The 17,732-nt window shown below is 36.1% G+C and overlaps 1 protein-coding gene across 1 annotated transcript; it reads left to right on the plus strand.

Annotated features, from left to right (window-relative positions):
- The first annotated feature begins 7,265 nt into the window (after positions 1-7,265).
- Positions 7,266-14,395, plus strand: LOC130419466 (serine protease FAM111A-like). Its single transcript, XM_056746238.1, has 5 exons — positions 7,266-7,377; positions 10,030-10,085; positions 10,230-10,337; positions 11,276-11,332; positions 11,640-14,395. The coding sequence occupies exons 3-5, from the start codon at positions 10,329-10,331 to the stop codon at positions 13,476-13,478; spliced, it is 1,905 nt and encodes a 634-aa protein (XP_056602216.1). The 5' UTR covers positions 7,266-7,377; positions 10,030-10,085; positions 10,230-10,328; the 3' UTR covers positions 13,479-14,395.
- Positions 14,396-17,732: the final 3,337 nt, after the last annotated feature.

Genomic DNA, 17,732 nt, shown 5'->3' on the forward strand with positions numbered 1-17,732 from the left:
CAATATGACGCATTTGCCGTTTTGGTTTGATAGATAATAGATTAATATCCACTTTATCCAAGACTCTTTGTGTTCTGTGTGTTTCCAGCTGCTAGTAGTAGGTTAACCACCGCTTCAGATGATTCAGATTGTGCTGCGAACTGAACAAATCGTTTGAAGTGATTCGTGAATGGTTTTGCCCATTGTTCAATTATGGCTTTCAAAAGAATCGTCTCAAAATCATGCATTCAAGAAGTCCAGTAAAAATAAATAAATTGTGCATTTTATGATGCATTAGACTGAAGGATCGTCACGTAGTATAAATGAAGCAAAAGTGCACCGAACTGTACACAGTGATGTCACAGAACTCAAAATAGCAAACATTCTTACAAATATCTTTCTTTGTGGTCAACAGAATAAAGAAATTTAAACAGGATTGAAACTACCTGAGGGTGATTAACTGATGACAGTTTTTTTATTTTTGGGTGTACTGTCCCTTTAATGTGTAGCCAGTGTAGAGATGCTAAAATTGAGGTTGTGTGATCATATTTTCTAGATCTGGTAAGAACTCAAGCAGCTGCAATCTGAACTAACTGTAGTTTCTTTATTGATGATGACATCATTGTGCACTGCAACAAAGTAGGAAACGCCGGGAATATGAAGCATTCATAAAGAATGGATTCACTTTATACAGACAGCAACATAAATTATCCTCAATGTGTAATTTGTTCAGAAGTGCTCGCCCATAAATGTATGAAGCCAAGCAAAATGCAAAAACATTTGGAGACAAAACATCCTTCTCTCACAAAAATGCCTAAAGACTTTTTTCGCCGAAAGAAATGACAGGGTCTAAAACACATGATCGCACAACAAGGCAAAATGATTTCTAATGGGGGCATCATATGAGGTGGCTTACTTAATCGCTCACACCAAAAAGCCAAACACAATCAGGGTAACTCATAAAGCCCCCTGCTTTGGCCATGTGTTGGACCATGAATGGTGAGAAAACAGTACATGAGCTTATGACCGTCCCGTTGTCGAATGACACAGCCGTTTGCCATGTACATGATATCGCAAACAACATTAAGAGTCAAATGATTAAAAGGATAAATGGAAAAATGTTCTCCACAGGTTGACGAATCTGCTGATGTGTCTAATTCTGCTCAGTTGCTGGTGTTCATCAGATACTCATTTGACAGAAAACTACATGAGGATATGTTCTTCTGCTCGGCACTGGAGGGGATTTGTACAGGCAGTGACATTTTCAACAAACTGGACACCAACACAGAATAGATGGGACTTTCATGGGATAATTGTTTTGGTGTATGATGATAGGGAAAAACAAGGGATTGTTTCTCCGCCTCCTTGTTTCTCCGTTCGTGTTTGGATTCCGTTGTTCCTGTTTGCCATTTGATTTGGACTTATTATTTGTTGTATCCTGGACATTTATTGTTTTGCCCCCTTGAAGGAAGTTTTCTTGTTTTAGTTTGTTGTTTGCCCCATTGTGGGTCTTTTGTTGAATTAAAGTCTATTTTCAACTCCTGCCTGCGTTTGGAATTTGTGACACCATCATTCATCGCAAGTCGCTTGCTGGCAAAACACTGGATTCTGAACTTAACAATGTTCTGAAAAGTAAATCACATTTTATCTCGTCCAGTAAACAGCGGACTACTAGCCACACTTTGGAACAAGAAGGGCTCACAGCACAAAGCATTAATGTTTCACACATAAGTCCTTAGGAAGGCACTCGTCTTTATGAACTGCACAAAGAAGTGCACTCTATTATGAAAGACTGAGAATTGGTATTTGCCCACTGCCTGACAGATCCACCTTGGCTGTCGAAACTTGTGTGTTTGGCATGTGTTTTGGAAAAGCTTACCATGCTTAATCTGTCATTACAAGGGCCAAACACAATGTCCTGACACTAAATGACAAAGTTGACGCATTTATGAAAAAGCTGGAAAGATGGGCAGAGCGAGTTGAACAAGGTAATGTGGAGATGTTTCTTGAGCTTGAGGAGCATCTGGAGGAGAGTGGATTGAGTCTCGCCAGCCTGAAAGAACACATCACTGGTGATCTCCACAACCTTTTAAAACAATTCAGTATTTCCCAAAAGAGATGCCACCAGAGGTGAATGACAGGATAGGGAACCCCTTTTCTGTAGATAAAGTTAGTTCTGTTGTATAAAGTTAGTAAATATAGTTAAAATATTTTAAATGTTTTAAAAGAAGTTATTTTGTTAATTGTTTGTGTATGCTTTGGTAGTGCACTCAAAAAAATTGTGCTATATAGCAAGTTGTTCTTGGCTCGTAATCATATTGGAATCAATCTTAAGTGCTTAAGTTTATTTCAAGGTTTTCGTCTCTTTTTACGGGCATTCCCGAGTTATCGATTCTTTTGAGTCGATTCTTTTGAAAGGATTAATTGAACAATGGGCAAACCCATTTGAATAGGCTAATGAATCAGTTCAAATGATTTGTTCAGTTCGCAGCACGATCTGAATCATCTGAAGCAGGGCCCGGTTTTTCAAAAGTAATCCACTAGGATTTTGGATAACGGATTGGATCAAATCTTGAAAATGTGTTTTTCAAAAGAAAAAATGGATTATATTAACGGATTAGATCACGTAATCCAATCTTGGTTTTGATCCGGATCAAACCTTGAGTTTGGGTTTTTCAGAATTTATTTGTAGGATTTGGATCACTTTGATCCAAAAAATCTGGATTAAACTGATCCCATCAGAAGGGTGGATTCAGCGTGGATTTCATGCCCAAAATGTAATGAAAACTTTAAAATGTATCAAATAATACTATATTTGGATCATGCAGTATCTTATAAGATATCCTATTTATTCATAAGGTTTTAATTTTATTTGTTCATCTGTCAGGCTACAGTGATTATGTAGGCTTTAATGTATTCAGCCTTTCAGTATAGGCCTACAGCAAAGTAGAAAGAGTATGGCCTCATAAAATAATCCTCCAAACAGCTGTCAAAATTGACCAAAATTGATTTGAACTAATTGATATATATATTCATTACAATCGAAAATATTTTTGTTTTTAGAATATTTATTAGTAATGCATGCAATGATTACAGAATAACCAAAAAAATAGAATGGCAATCACTGATTTTTGAAACCCAAAACAAATCCAAATCAGAAATAGTGTTTATTATTACAGATTATTACATTAGTTTGAAAAGCACAAGTTTGAAAAAGCATAAAAATAAACGTTTCTCCTCAACACTAAGCAAGAAACAAAACGAAAGAAAAGCCGAGTGAACTCCACAAGTCCATCAGCTAGATGGTCTGCCCCTTAAAAAATTCCAGGCTCTGAAGAGATTCTGAACCTTCTGCGTGAGCAGTTTACAGGTTTACTGGAACACCTAAAGCACAGAGAAAGTCATAAGAATAAATCTAATGTAAACATTTCTTCAGTGAAGAATTGCCTAAAAGTGTTCAGAGTTTCTTAGAGGTGAAGAAAATGAAGACCTTGCAGAACTGTCTGATGCTGTATGTCAGATTCTAGTGGAGGGTAGACCTGAGGAAACTGGCTTCTTTACCTTCAACAGATATGTCCTCACTAATGCACATGTTATTGAACCCTTTTGTTGCGTTCAGGAGGATCCTTATCCATCGAAGCAGCTCCAGAAGACAGTAAAACAACTATATTTAATTTCGAAGATTACCGGTCCAAATAACTGATGGTCAAGAAAGAAACACTACCATCACTACCAAACATTTTGCTTTGGCGTATGGAAGAGACTTCTGGAGCTGATGAATTGATGGTCTTACCAACAATACCCAATTGCTGAGTTCTACCAGTTATTCTCCTCCATGTCCTGGAAGTCAGATCTGCATTGTAGGTCATACAGGTGAAGGGGTGAAGAAAGAGGACCCCTGCTTCATCATTAAGAGGGAGAATGAACAAAGGTCTGCAAATGATCCCTTTCATGTCATTACGCTAGCGTTTCGAAGAAAGATTCTTTATCACTCTTGTTTCTTTAATGGGTCATCGGGTTCCCCAGTTTTTGATCTTATACAGGATTACATTAAAAAGTTACAAACTTTGATCACAACCTGAAGGATAATATCAACACCTGTACACATGCTCCATCGTACAAGATTTACACCACATGATAGCAACAGTGCTTTCTTGGACCAGCAACAAGAATATTAAGACATTTCCCAGCATACTGTAAATCACTGGCACATGCAAGCACACACACTACCACAGCTCTACCAATTCAGTTCCATCATATTCTTCCATAATTCACGCAAAACACGCCGGATTCATAAACTGTTCTTGAGAGAACAATTTAAGAACTTTCTTGAGAGAAAGTTTTTAAGAATATTCTTAAATGCAGTTCTAAAATATTTTAATCTTTTTTTTTTCTAAGAATAAAAGGGGAGTCTTTGTCAATGATTATACTAGTAATTTGTCCGTTTGTTAAACTTTGTTTGTGTAACAAGCACCTCGCGACACCTTGGAAACTATGAAGGACCTGCTGCCTAAAAATAGAATGAAGAATCAACTTAATAATAAAAACATAAATGTAAATAAATAAATCACTTTTTAAATTGAGAAGTTAATAAACATATTTAAAACTGGTTATAAATGTGTGTTTTAAAATGCAAGTTAATTGAACAATAAGACAATAACTGAAAAAACTTTTTTTTAAATGTATAAATAAATAGATACATTTTTAATAAAACATTTCCCGAATGCTTTTTTTTCTCTATTTGCCATTTGCTTTTCTTTGTCGATTTGAAAAATGCTTTTCTTTATTCATTTGAGGTAAACAATGTTAATTGAAAGCAGATGCGGAAATTATAGGACCAGGAATGCTCCCCAAACTTTTATTATGGACGGCAAAATGAAATGTGTTTCTCATAACCCAGCTGTGAATCCCCAGCGTAAAACAAACTCCTTGTTCTTAATGGTTTCTAAATTCTGTTGTGGTGCTGCTCGTGTGCGGTGTAACACATAGTACATCAGATATGGGATGCATTTGGCAAAACAACAAAGAAAAGCAATGGAGGGGTGAAGAGATCATATACTTTTGAAGGCCAACCCGAAAGTTAGCACCACACTGGTCCCCTCCACCAAAAGCCTATGGATTTTCAGTTCCCGCCAATAAAAAAATTATAACGTTTAGGGATGCACAAAAAAGCATAAAAGGAAGAGCGACCGGAGTGTACAACTAGAGAGGACCAAACCTAGATTTTATGTTATGTTTCATCATGTTTGTGTGGCCGGCAGTTGACCGTGAGGGAGCTGCGGGCATTTTACTTTCGTTTTTTGTTTTGTTTTATTAAAAGTTGTTCGCCGGTGACCGTCTCCTTCCCATTCCTTGAACTTATTACAGCGTTCATCATGTGTCGCAAATGAAACGCCTACCATCATTGCTGGATTACGGTTTACAGGTTACATATTATATACAGTGAATACATAGAGATGGCAGGGATTATACCTTACCAGTTTGAGCCCGAGTCTGACGAGAAACATCCAAAGATGGTTAAACACTTAAATCAGCCGGGTTCATAGATAGATAAACAGACTGTAATACCCCAGAAATAACTGTGCATGTTAACGTTAGCGTTAAATGCATTAGCTAAACACTGATAAAAGGTACACAAATAATTCTTGAAGTTAAGACAAAAATAAATAGTCACACTTACAGGTTGTGATTCGGTGGAGCTAACATGTCCAAATAGAGTTGGTACTTCCCCCTTTCAAGGACAGTCTTTTATCATATCCTGCAGTGAACGCGCCAAGATTATTGAAGCAATCTTCGGTGAAATGACGCGCGCACAGTAAAACCCTGGGGTTATACTGGTGTCATTTGAAAATTAATTGTAACCATTGTTTCCCCAGAAGTTCTTCCTTTGGTAGTTTAAAAAAGACGCGCATAGTTTCTCAATGTAAAACACAGGTGTCAAACGGAACACACATCACCAACGAGCGACAGTGTTTTGGGGAACAGAGAGTGAAGTTTTCACTGCAGTACCTACCAGCCGAACGTAGGCGGGGACTATGTCTAGTGACGTAGATACGCGGTGGTACTCGTTCACGTGTTGATTCAGAGTCGACTCCCTTTTTTACAAACAAATAACTTTGTTATGTATTCACCTTCGGGCTTACAACTTGGCAGACTGCTTACTTTCAAACACGGCAACATAACACACTTGATGAAATGTCATTATCGATAACGGTAACACAAAAAATTATTGGCCGATTTTGATATGGCCGATGACATATCGTGCATCCCTAATTAAGACCTTTGTAAAGATGTTTTTGTAATTTCTTTTTCACATTTGCCTTTTCAATTTCATATTGGCAGTCTTGCCTCGAGATTTTAGTGAAAGTAAATGTCAAATCACAAATGCATTTTCTTTTTCCATTTGAGAGGAAAACGCATTGTCAGTGTAAAAATGAAAATAAAATATTTTCATTATATTTTTCATTTTGGCACAAATTGTGGGCGCAGTTGTGTATAATGAAATTGTTAATCTGGTTTACATTTTCATCGTTTAATTAATGAATTAAAATTTGGCAGGATTTGCCTTCAATATGTTTGTACCTTTGTCAAGACAAACTTTCAATAAGTTTCAATTTCATTCGAGGATATTATACTTCAAATAATGAACTAAAATGATTGCATTTCTTAAACTCAGAATTTTGGAGAATATGTGCACATATACACACTTACGTTTGTGAATCTCCTCAGATGAACTGGCCATCTATCCCTGATATAATGTCCTGAAAAATCACATGATAGATAGCATGGTTTGGGGAATGGATGAATTTTTGCTTTTAGAAATGCTTTTGTATTGTTTCACAAGAATTACATAAAACATTTACTACAGTTACTGAGACGCAAAACCCACAACCTTTCAGCCACAAGTTCCCACAGTGATTGCCTCAATTTCCGCTGTATTTAAGTCACACTTTTTCCTCTCTTTCACTTTAATCTATGCAAATACAAATTTTCCCTGCGTCCTAGTAAATCTATTTGTAGCATTGTTAAAAGGTTGTCCTGTTGAATATCAGTATTTATGTAGGAACTTCATAGAATTAAAAAGAAAACTATAAAAACAATGTTAAGCAAAGATGACACAACATTCAGGATAAGTATGTATGTTTTGTGCCAGTCTTCATTTAAGGTATTGTTTTGCACATTTTAGGGAAGAGGGAGTTAAACTGCTGCACTTACTGTGAAATGGCTGAAAGAGTTAAACGTGCTGATACTGCGTGAGGTGGTGGGTGGAGTTTATAATATTGATTGTCATTCTAAACAAGGTGTGGACTCACTGACAAATGCGGAAACCAGGCACGATTAAAAGTACTGTTCAAGGTGAGACGTGAAGCTCTGCAGACTGCTGTTTAACTTAAAAAGGTGACTTTTAACTTATTTTATTCCAAAGATTCCATTGCTTGTATCTCAAATGTATGTCTCTCAGCTATACTGTAAAAGGGCTTGGCTTTCCTGAAATAAGTTGCGATCAGTTATCATTATGACTGTCTAATGACTATCATTATGTAGCATGTGTTCATGTAACGTTACTTATTTCAGGACCTCAAAGATAGAGCGTTTTATAAAAAATTTCAAGCATTTCGATATTACATGTGGGCAAACTGAAAGCAGATGTGGAAACAGAACACCACCCTACACCCTGCTAAAACTAGCCTAAACTGGTTGGTAGGCAGGGTTGCCAGGTAACCTTTGCTCCAACCAGATCCTACACCATGCAACATATTCAGACCACTTTGGCATTGCGAACGCTTCAATTTACTACATCTGGGCCCGTATTCTTAAAACTTTGATGAACCCTCTAAGAAAGCTCTTAATTTATCTAAAAAACGTCTATGTATAATTCTTAGCTTAAAAGCGATTCAGGACCAATCTGAGTCAAACTATTAAAGACTGTGATTGATTGGTGGGCCAAGGAGGAAAAAAAGAGCACTTTTTTAATTATTGGGTCGTTAGTTTGAAATTGCATAAGTAATTTTTTCAGTTTTACCATACTAATGCACACACATTTAATATATATATATATATTTCCCCATGCTGTTTATATCAACTTGATAGAACATGAACAGTGACACAATAAGTTTCTGTAAGTGCTGTAATTATTTGTTTGATCAGATTGTGACTGTTGTGACAGAACCAAATCATCTCTTCTGCATTGTTGCACAGTTACCAAATATGTTAATGTTGTGATTACTTTTATTTCTGGTGCTATGGCATTTCTGCGCTGTATTGGAGATCTTAACGTCGGATCGGTCACAAACATGAACCCTGCATAATCTATTGTGTTGTGTCTTTTTAACTCACTGTCATTTTATTCAATTTAATACAATAAATACCAAAAAATCAGATAAACCCTTAAAGTAATATGGAAATTGAAACACATTTGAAACACATTTCTTCTCATTTCTCACATTTTCGTGTTCCGTCCATTATCTCTGCTGCTAAAGACACTCTTGAGTCTCTCTTAAGAGTTAATTTGCTTTATTTACCTTTAATTTTAAGGAGAAACGCCCACAAAAACTATGAATTTTCTTAGAATTTTGTCATTAAGAGCAACTCTTTTTGCAAAGAATTTTAATGAATATGGGACCAGGTCTTTATCGCACCACATCATGAATTCATGAAAAGCTTTCCTGTAGCTCAGTGGTAAGAGCATTGCGCACAATCTGCACAACCGCACAATCTGGCAACAGTTCACTGTAAAATCAAATTGTTGTCCTTACTTACAAATTATTTGTTAACTTTACTCAGTTGTCAAAATTTATACATTTTACTAGTTTTTATTAAGTTACGAGTACTTGCAGAGGGAATAAAATAACTTACTTTTCGCCTTTAGTATATTTTACTTAAATAAAGCAAGTAGCGGCAAGCGAAGCAATAACTTTACTACACCAGCGAGAGGCAGTGGAGAGCAGATCCTGGCTGTACGCAGAAAAGATTCCCAGCATGCTTTGCGCCAGACTGCATTAGGAGAGTGCATTTTTAAAATATGATTATATGTTTTTTGTAAAGTTAAAGAATTGGTAGTGTTTAATGTTCACTTCTCTAAGATATTTAGAAGAGTTTGACATATTTTTCAGTTTTGTGGTTACCACTGTTTAGAAGATAGGTGCATGTGATTAGGGTCTGCGAAGCTACATGTGTTTATTTCCAATGAGCACAGTCTGTGCATACAGTTCTGAGATCAGTCTCCTCTTGCTCATTTTGTGTTGCACAAGTCAAGGTGTTTGATTTATGCATTTTTAGAATAATATTTATGTGAAATAAAGAAATTCATTTAGTGAACTTAAAACTGCAATTATGGATAAATCAAATATTTAAACTGCAGTAAAATTTAATTTAGCTATACGGTAATCAAAATTGAGTAGTGCAAACTTGTCCGGGTCCGGGTCTTCAGTGCTATAAATCCAATGGAAATTCTTAAATTGGTAATAATAGTTAATTCTGAGTACTCCACACTAAGTCAAGAGTACATCGGAACTAATTTTTTTAGTAACTTGAGCTCAACAATACTATTTCACTTTACTTACTTTTTTTAAAGCAATCGGCTTGCATGCTTTTTTTAAGTAAGGATCAACTAATTAGAGTTTACAGTGATTGCTTGTTCCTCACATTATTGAGAACGGTCAGGTCCTTGAGTTGCTAGGTATTAAATCTGAGTATGAAAACAAATTAAGAAACCTATTAATTAACATTTATCCTTAGAATATAAATAAACATTTTGGCAGCTGCAGTACATTATGAAAGTAGCCCTAAAACCCACGGCTCCATCATTTTTCTCGCAATTGCATTATCAAAATATCCCAATTGTGCAGGAAAACCGTGACCTTGGCAACACTGTTGGTAGGTTTAGCCTGTCTTCCAGCCTGGGCTGGATTACTTATCTGTTTTAAACTAATCCTACAAATTAGCTATCTACATCTTTTTGTTAATCCTGGTCTATGTTTTATTTTTAAAGTCAGATTGTTTTAGATTGGTCTACTTTAAGACAAACAATTTGTCTTGTTTTTATTTTAGGGGTGCTGCTGTAAAAACAATTGTGGGTGAAAGTTGAAACTTCCAGCGGAAATAAGGTTTGCAGCATTAAATTATTTATTCTGACGGCAGTTAATTGTGTTGCTCTTAATTTGTTGAAGTGTAATATTGGCCTCTGTGAGGTCATACTTTTTTGGTATTTGTATCTGTCACTTTAATATGCAATACCTCCTTTGAAATAGGAGTATTCTTGATTTACATGAACACTGCGTAGACCGTATACACACAACCAGAAACTGGAGACATCACATCAAGAAGTCTTGCACCATCCAGAATTAAACATGAGCAAGGTACCACTAATTCCTAAATTACCTAAAAATGTCTTTGCTGTGGTTTTTGTCCTCTTGTCTAATAGCTTTCCTAGGCATTGTATCTCTAGTGCAAGCTTCTTTGAGTTTCACTTTTCATCAGGACCTCATTTTAAAGGTGTATTTTGTCTTAAATGCCTTGATCGAAAACAACTTGCACTGACATATCTTAAAATACATCACTGCGATTGTTGTGTCTCAAGATGCACACAGTTACGTTTTTTTCTAAAGTTAGATTAAAAAAAACATAATTATCCTAATTTAACTAAGGCCTAGTCCTGACCTAAACTTATCCTTGTCCGGGAAACCGCCCCTAAATGTTAGTCAGATTAGGTGTACGTGTGTGACTTAATAAAGTACATGGCAATGCATAAACATGTTTAATTATATTAAATGACTGTAAATATGAACTCATTCACCTGACACCTTGTACTTCTGGAGACTATGGTGAATGGTGGCACCGGAGACTAAAGAGTTCCTCATGGTTTTACACCTTATAGAGTAATTCTTTTGCAGTTAAATTGTATCTTGACCTGACTGCTGAGCCAGTAAGCATTTTGCTGGCCATTGGTCATGCCTTTTTGCAATTTCTGGATAATTTTTCTGAGTTTTCAGTGTATATTAAATGTATTTTTGACTCATTATAACTGTACAAATAATCCTGCAATTATGCACGCCTGAATCTAAAGCATTTTCCACTTCAAGCCTTTGTTAACCAATATACTGTTTATGACTTATAATTATTTTTTATTAAAATAAATAATCAATTATATGCAAGTTGGTTAAGAGTTCCCTCAGTGATAGTCAGCCATGGCTATGACTTTCTTTTATATATTTAAACATATTTGCAATTTTTTACATTTGATTTTTACCTGTTCGCTCTTTTTAAGTATTGTATTGTGTTGTGCTTTTTTTTTAAGGAAAATGTCAGTGACATTAAAGCTGAAGAGATGGAACAGGGTTGCAGCACTGATCAGGTGAGGATACTTACACTACACTATATAAAGTAAATTGTATATTATCATAATATCCAAAATGCAGTCTGGATTGCCTTACAACATTGCAGTATAAATCAGTAAGACTAAGGAGTTGGCACAATCCAGTTTTAAAGATAAATTAAGTTTAGTCTGACATACAGATTACTTCTTTCACATCACTTGACATATTTTGCTTACTGTGAATAGAACAATTCTATAGTATAAGGAATTAGTACCCAGAAACTGTCCAAGACCACTGCAGTATGAAAAATAACTGTGTTGGTTATTTGTGTTCTGAATTTAACAGTATGCAGAAGGGGAAATACGTGTGATTCAGTTCCGTACAGGATTCAAGAAGTTTAAAGTAGCATGCAACACCTCCCAGAGACTCCTGGGTGCACTCAAAAAAAATCCTGCTTTTAGGAGTTACTCAGAGAAAAACGTGAGCAAAGAAATAATAATCCGGAGAACAAAAGGAAAAGTCCCTGGAGCTGCTGTGAAGTCAGATTTCCCTTGCTGTCTTTTAGAAAGTGATGAGGTTCTGGATATCAATTTTATCAGCAATGTAGGAAACATTTCTACAAGCCAAAAAACTGAGAAAAAATTTTCACCTCTCAATAAATATAAAACCTTTTATATCAGAACGAGAGGGAAGATAAAGAAGACAATAATGAGGAACAACGACCTGGCGCTAAATGTTGACTATGTGTGTGTATATGGAATCGAAGGAGAGACACTTAAAACTGCTCTTCAAAAGGACGGCCGATTCAGTGAAGAAGTATTCAACAGTCCCTGTGAACTTATGGATATTTTCAAAGATGCAAGCTATGACCTGTCGTTGCCCGTGGACTGTCTTTGTGAACATCAGTTTGAGATATATGTACGATGGACAAAGCAATCAGCATCAGACATACAGCAAAGTAGTGCAAACAATGAAGTAGAGCAAAGTATTGCTAGTAATGAAGCTCCGGCTGATCCTCCCATAGCTGAGCAAAGCCAACAGCCCAGAAATGAGAACCAAACAAAGCAAAGGAAGAGAAAAGGAAAAACAGAAAAACCCACTGGACCTGCAACTAAAGGCCGTGTGACTGAAATTACCTGGAAATCTGAAAATTCCAAATTTCCTTCCTCCACTGAAAAAATCCTACGTGATCAGTGTAAACTGTTACTAGAGACACTAAAAGACAAGCCTGAGGTCCAACAGCTCTTCCACGCTGAATTTGGGAAAAGCATTAAGAATTTCTGGGAGGTGAGCCTGATGAAGAGGCTCACAAAGTTTTCTGACGCGGTTTGTGTGATTGTAGTTAATAAGTCTGCCCTTGGAACTGGATTCTTACTGTTCGACAAATTTGTTCTTACTAATGCACATGTTGTTAAGGATTTTCTCGTAGAGAAAGATTCTGTCCATCGAAATCTGGCGGTGACCCTTGAGGCTGCCTTTAATTACGAACATGTCACATCAAGGGGTGAATGTCTTAAATTTAAGAAGGAACTTGCTGCGTACTGTTATAAAGATGATGGCATGTCATGCCTCGACTATGCTCTTCTCGAACTGAACACTGAAAGAATAAAAATGAATTATCCTCAACTGCTCAGTTTTTGCAAAAACACTCCTCCTCCAAAGAATGGTGCGATCTTCATCGTGGGACATCCAGACTGTACGAGCAAAAAAATTGACTTCTGCTTCATCACTGAGACTGTGAATCGAGCCCGGGCTATAATGAAGCACATATCTGAGAATTCTATCTGTCCATATGTTTCATTGCAATGCTGTTCAGATCTTCGTGGAAACTACATTGCCTATGACACTTGCTTCTTTCATGGAGCTTCTGGTTCCCCAGTGTTTGATGAACACTGCTTCCTGATCGGTGTCCACACTGGGGGCTTTGATTACAAAGACAGTAATAATGAAACAAGGAGTGTTTTAGAATTTTGCATTTCCATGCAGTCCATCCGGAAAAGTATCAACGAGACAGGAAGACCTGATGTCATTGAATTACTCTGTGAATTTGAAAGGAAAAGAGATGAAGAAAACGTTCCTCCGAGAGGGGTTAACCCTGCACCTGGAGGAAACATTCCTGAAGAAAAAGAACTGCAGGACCAGAATGATGAGGCTATGGAATTGAATGAATTAGAATCAGTATAGTCAGATTCTTTCAATAGTTACTTACACACAGACAAAAATAAAAGTACATAATAATCTTCGATACATTAATAACACTGGATCAAGAACTAAAACAAAACAGAACTATACATACAAACAACCAAAACCCACTTAAAGTCCCAGAAGTCATTGCGGCGCATCTATCCAAGTTGGTCGATGTCGGACAACAGAGGAATAAAGTTACAACATGCCATTACTATTTTCCCTGGTTGTTCCTCTGTTTTTTGGGTGTCGATTGTTGAGTGTCCTGGCTGAGCCTGGTTTTTCCCGAGGTTTTTTTACTCCATTAATCAATCATTGGAGTTTGGGTTCTTCACCACAGCAGGGCAGTGATGGTTTGCTCATCGGGAGACTGCATTTATTTATTTATTTATTAATTATATATTATTTATTAGAATGATCTTGCTTGCTCTATAAACACCATGCACTGTGCTGTGTTTTAACTTTTCTGTTTTTTCTGTTTGCTCCTGAAAAGCTGCTTTGGAACAATGCACATTGTGAAAAGCGCTATATAAATAAAATTGAATTGAGAAATGGCTAAAATCCATCAGTACATCTAGATTTAACATAGAGTTTTGTCACTATTATTATTCAATTTTATTTCTAGATATCAGTAGATTTATCATGTTAAAGTTATTGAATTAAGTTTATATTATGATGCATATGTATTTGTTATATAAAAATCTCCTTTTTATGTAAAATTAAAAAATAATCTATAACAACATTGTACACAGATTTATAAATCTATTTAGATTTTTTAAACGGTTTAAATCATTGTATTTTGCACTATAAATAGCATAATTGACATAGTTCTTCTGAAACATTATGGATTGTCTGTGACTGTACTTCAGATTGCTGTTAGATTGGTTTCTAGATTTCTTACAATAAATAAAGCTTTGCGTCATTACAATCTGTCCAAAACATTTCCATGTATTCATTTTTAAAATAAGAATTTAAATGGTTTTATTTTTGAACAAAACAAGTTAGAAAAAAAATCTATAAAAAGAGACTGCAAAAATCTCAGCTAAAAGTTCTTTGATGGTATGTGAAAGTTAAATAGGAGAAAAACAGTAAGTATCAGAGCAATAATTCAGATGTAAAAGACAGTAAAGAAAAGCTTAAAATACTGATTTAATAAAAGCTCTCAGCACTGAACTCTATTGATTTGTATGTGCTAGTAAAAGCATGCAGGTACTATTTTCACACTTGGAAAGCACTGAGAGAACCTCAGGCTCCACCCCTCTCATTTCATCTTTATCAGCACCAGACACCTCAACGCCTGACACAACAGACTTTAACTCAACAGTTCAAAATCAAAAGAGAAATTAAAGATGTATAAACTATTTACACACTACTATAGGATTTCACCTTTGTGTTGGGGTGAAATTGAACTTGGACATGTCCTTAAGATTTTAGCGGGTATCACCTGCGTCTTCAACAATCAGTGCTGCTTATAAATATGATTCACCAGACAAAGAGATGTCAAGAAGAAGATTCAACACTCACTGTGTTGTTGAAAATGTATAATACAACTGTGCTTAATCCTGCTACTTTGCTCTCTACGGAGAGGAGCACAATTGTGTTTAAAAGCACAACTTTAACTGTACTACAAAATGTGATTTAAAGGAAACGCCACTCATACACAGCAAGTTCTTGGTTTGTCAAACTATACCACATAAGGTTTTACAGGTAATAAATACACAAGTGGATTTATGTCCATTCAACAAAAACATAATTTTGCTAAACGATTGCCATGGCAGTACTACACGTGTGTTGTGCTGACACGCAGGACGGAAGGGGGCGGGGTGTAACTCATCATCATTTAAAGAGATATGCACTAAAACAGGTTGCTGTGAGCAGAGCTGTTTTTGACGAGGCAAGAAGAGTTTTGTTAAAGCAGCCATTAAGTGTTCTTAATCAAAATATGTTCCAGACATTTCATGAAGACCCTAATAAATCATGCCAACTTGTTGAAAGTGCTCATCTGAGGAAACCTTTAAAGTGTAAACAGCATTGTTTTTTATTCAAATTGTTCTAGTCTTTCGCTCCGTGTCATGCTCTGAAGACATTATTTGGTAAATTGTTCCTGTTCAGACACACAGAGCAAAGTCAAGGGGCGTGTTTCTCCTGTTTCTCCTCTGTGCAAAGACTGATCTCTATTCGAGAGCCTGAAGATTTGACAGTGAAGATGAGCGATGTTCTCGTTCATTCATGCTCTCGTCCACTTCAGCATTACTTCTGTGTTTTCTCCGTCCTGTGGTTTCTATGTATCTGTCTGGATGAGACAATGGAAGATGAAGCTCAGGGATGAGAGTTAACAGTGTTGAGGTGTTTCAGAAAGTTTGTAGGAGATATCAACACTCTGACGTCTCCACTGGAACTGATTTTGGTGGCTTCAGCTTCTTCATACAGCTGGAGACGACAAACACAATCAGACAGAATCACAAACACCATTACATGTTTCCATCAACCTGTTTTATATGCAGTTTTAAAAACTTTGCGATGTTGCATCAAATAACTCTGGAGTTTTAAAAATGTGCAGATTTTTTTATGTTTCAAGATGATATGTGAATAATCTACAATGGAAACAAATATCAGAAGAATTTCCTTGATTAAGTCATGTGACTTCTTCATTTTGTGTTTTTTTTCTTTTAACAAATGTTTCGTGCAAAACTATAATTGTGAACCTTAGTTACATTCGCAGCTTGAGATAGAAACAAAGCTTCTGACTAACTTCATGAGATAAACGTTATATGATCTATGGAGATACGTGAGAAGGAACATTGCAGGAACTTCATTTCTGAAGTTCAAACCTCCGTCGTGATTGACTGGTTAGTGGGCGGTCTTTCCCTGATAACACAAAATCTTTCTTTATAGTCTCAGAATTTATATGCTTTTCATGAGAACACTGTAAAAATGCGTGTAATAAACTACATATATACATTCTCTGAGCAAGCAGAAATCACTTATTTTCCTTTTCAATGAACAAAAACACAACAAATCAAATTCATCAGCTTTGAAAGTAACATCATTAATGATGTCTTACTGTAGTGACAACAGACAAACAAAGACACATTTAACATCACACACACTTACACATCATTTGTCATTGGTTCTTACATGAGCAGTCTGGTTTCATGACCTTTGGTACCGACGGATGAACTGAGATTGATGACCAAACGCAGAACCTCTTTTCTCAACAGAGCTCTACAGGCGAGTCCGTCCTCAGATATTGTTTTACCACGTGAACACATATACACCAGTATCACACCTGCTATAATATAACCATCTATGAGGTGAATATAGAAATCTATTGTAAAGACTGCAATGATCCTGATGTCATATTCATAATTTATTATCTCTCAAAACCACCATATTTCTATTAGGGCTGGGATTTTAACCATTTTGGCGATTCGATTTCTATGGGTTCAATTCGATTCAATATCGATTATTTATCAGTATTTCATTTAATATATTAATTTGGAGACATGGAATCCATATTTAAATATATATGCTTCTAACTGAAACCCCAATCAGATAAATAAATGAAATACACATTAACGTTAATAGTCGAGCCCACAACATCGTTTTGAATTACTTTTCACTTTTGCTTGAGTAACCAAACATTACTGTAAAAATAAAAAATTGTAAATGTGCAACAGTGAAATCATGAACAACTTGAAACATGTTTAAGAAATATCAAAATTAAACTTGTATAATGGCGCTTTACTCGAGAGGCGAAATACAGATAATATTCTCTGAGGCGCGAGCATTAAGAATCCATTTGAGGATTTCCTGAATCCATTAATATTAAAGAATCAATCTTTTTTACCAGCTCTCATTTTTATTATTTTAACCAGCCCAGATTTCAAACACATCACAAAGTCATTGATGGGATGTGGTGTGGTGTGTTACTCACCCATTATGAGTTCTGTACTGGGAGTGCTGCTGGCCGAGTATGTATGGCGTTATTTTAATGACAAATGTCGCGAGGGCATTATTGCAAAGTCGCAAGATGGATCCACCACGTTCTCAGATAAAACGTATGATATGTTTGATGCAACAATATTAATCAAGTGTATATTAGAAATGAAGGGGACGTTATGCTTTGTAGGCTACATATAAACATCCTAGTCAGTTTAACTACCACGTCTGTGGTCAGGAAGACGTTACGGGAGCCGTGAGATGGGGCCGGTGGCGTGATTGATAGTTTGAATCAGCTGTGCGCACACCGGT

Source organism: Triplophysa dalaica, chromosome 4, assembly GCF_015846415.1.
Source record: "Triplophysa dalaica isolate WHDGS20190420 chromosome 4, ASM1584641v1, whole genome shotgun sequence".
In the NCBI taxonomy this organism is placed as follows: Eukaryota; Metazoa; Chordata; class Actinopteri; order Cypriniformes; family Nemacheilidae; genus Triplophysa; species Triplophysa dalaica.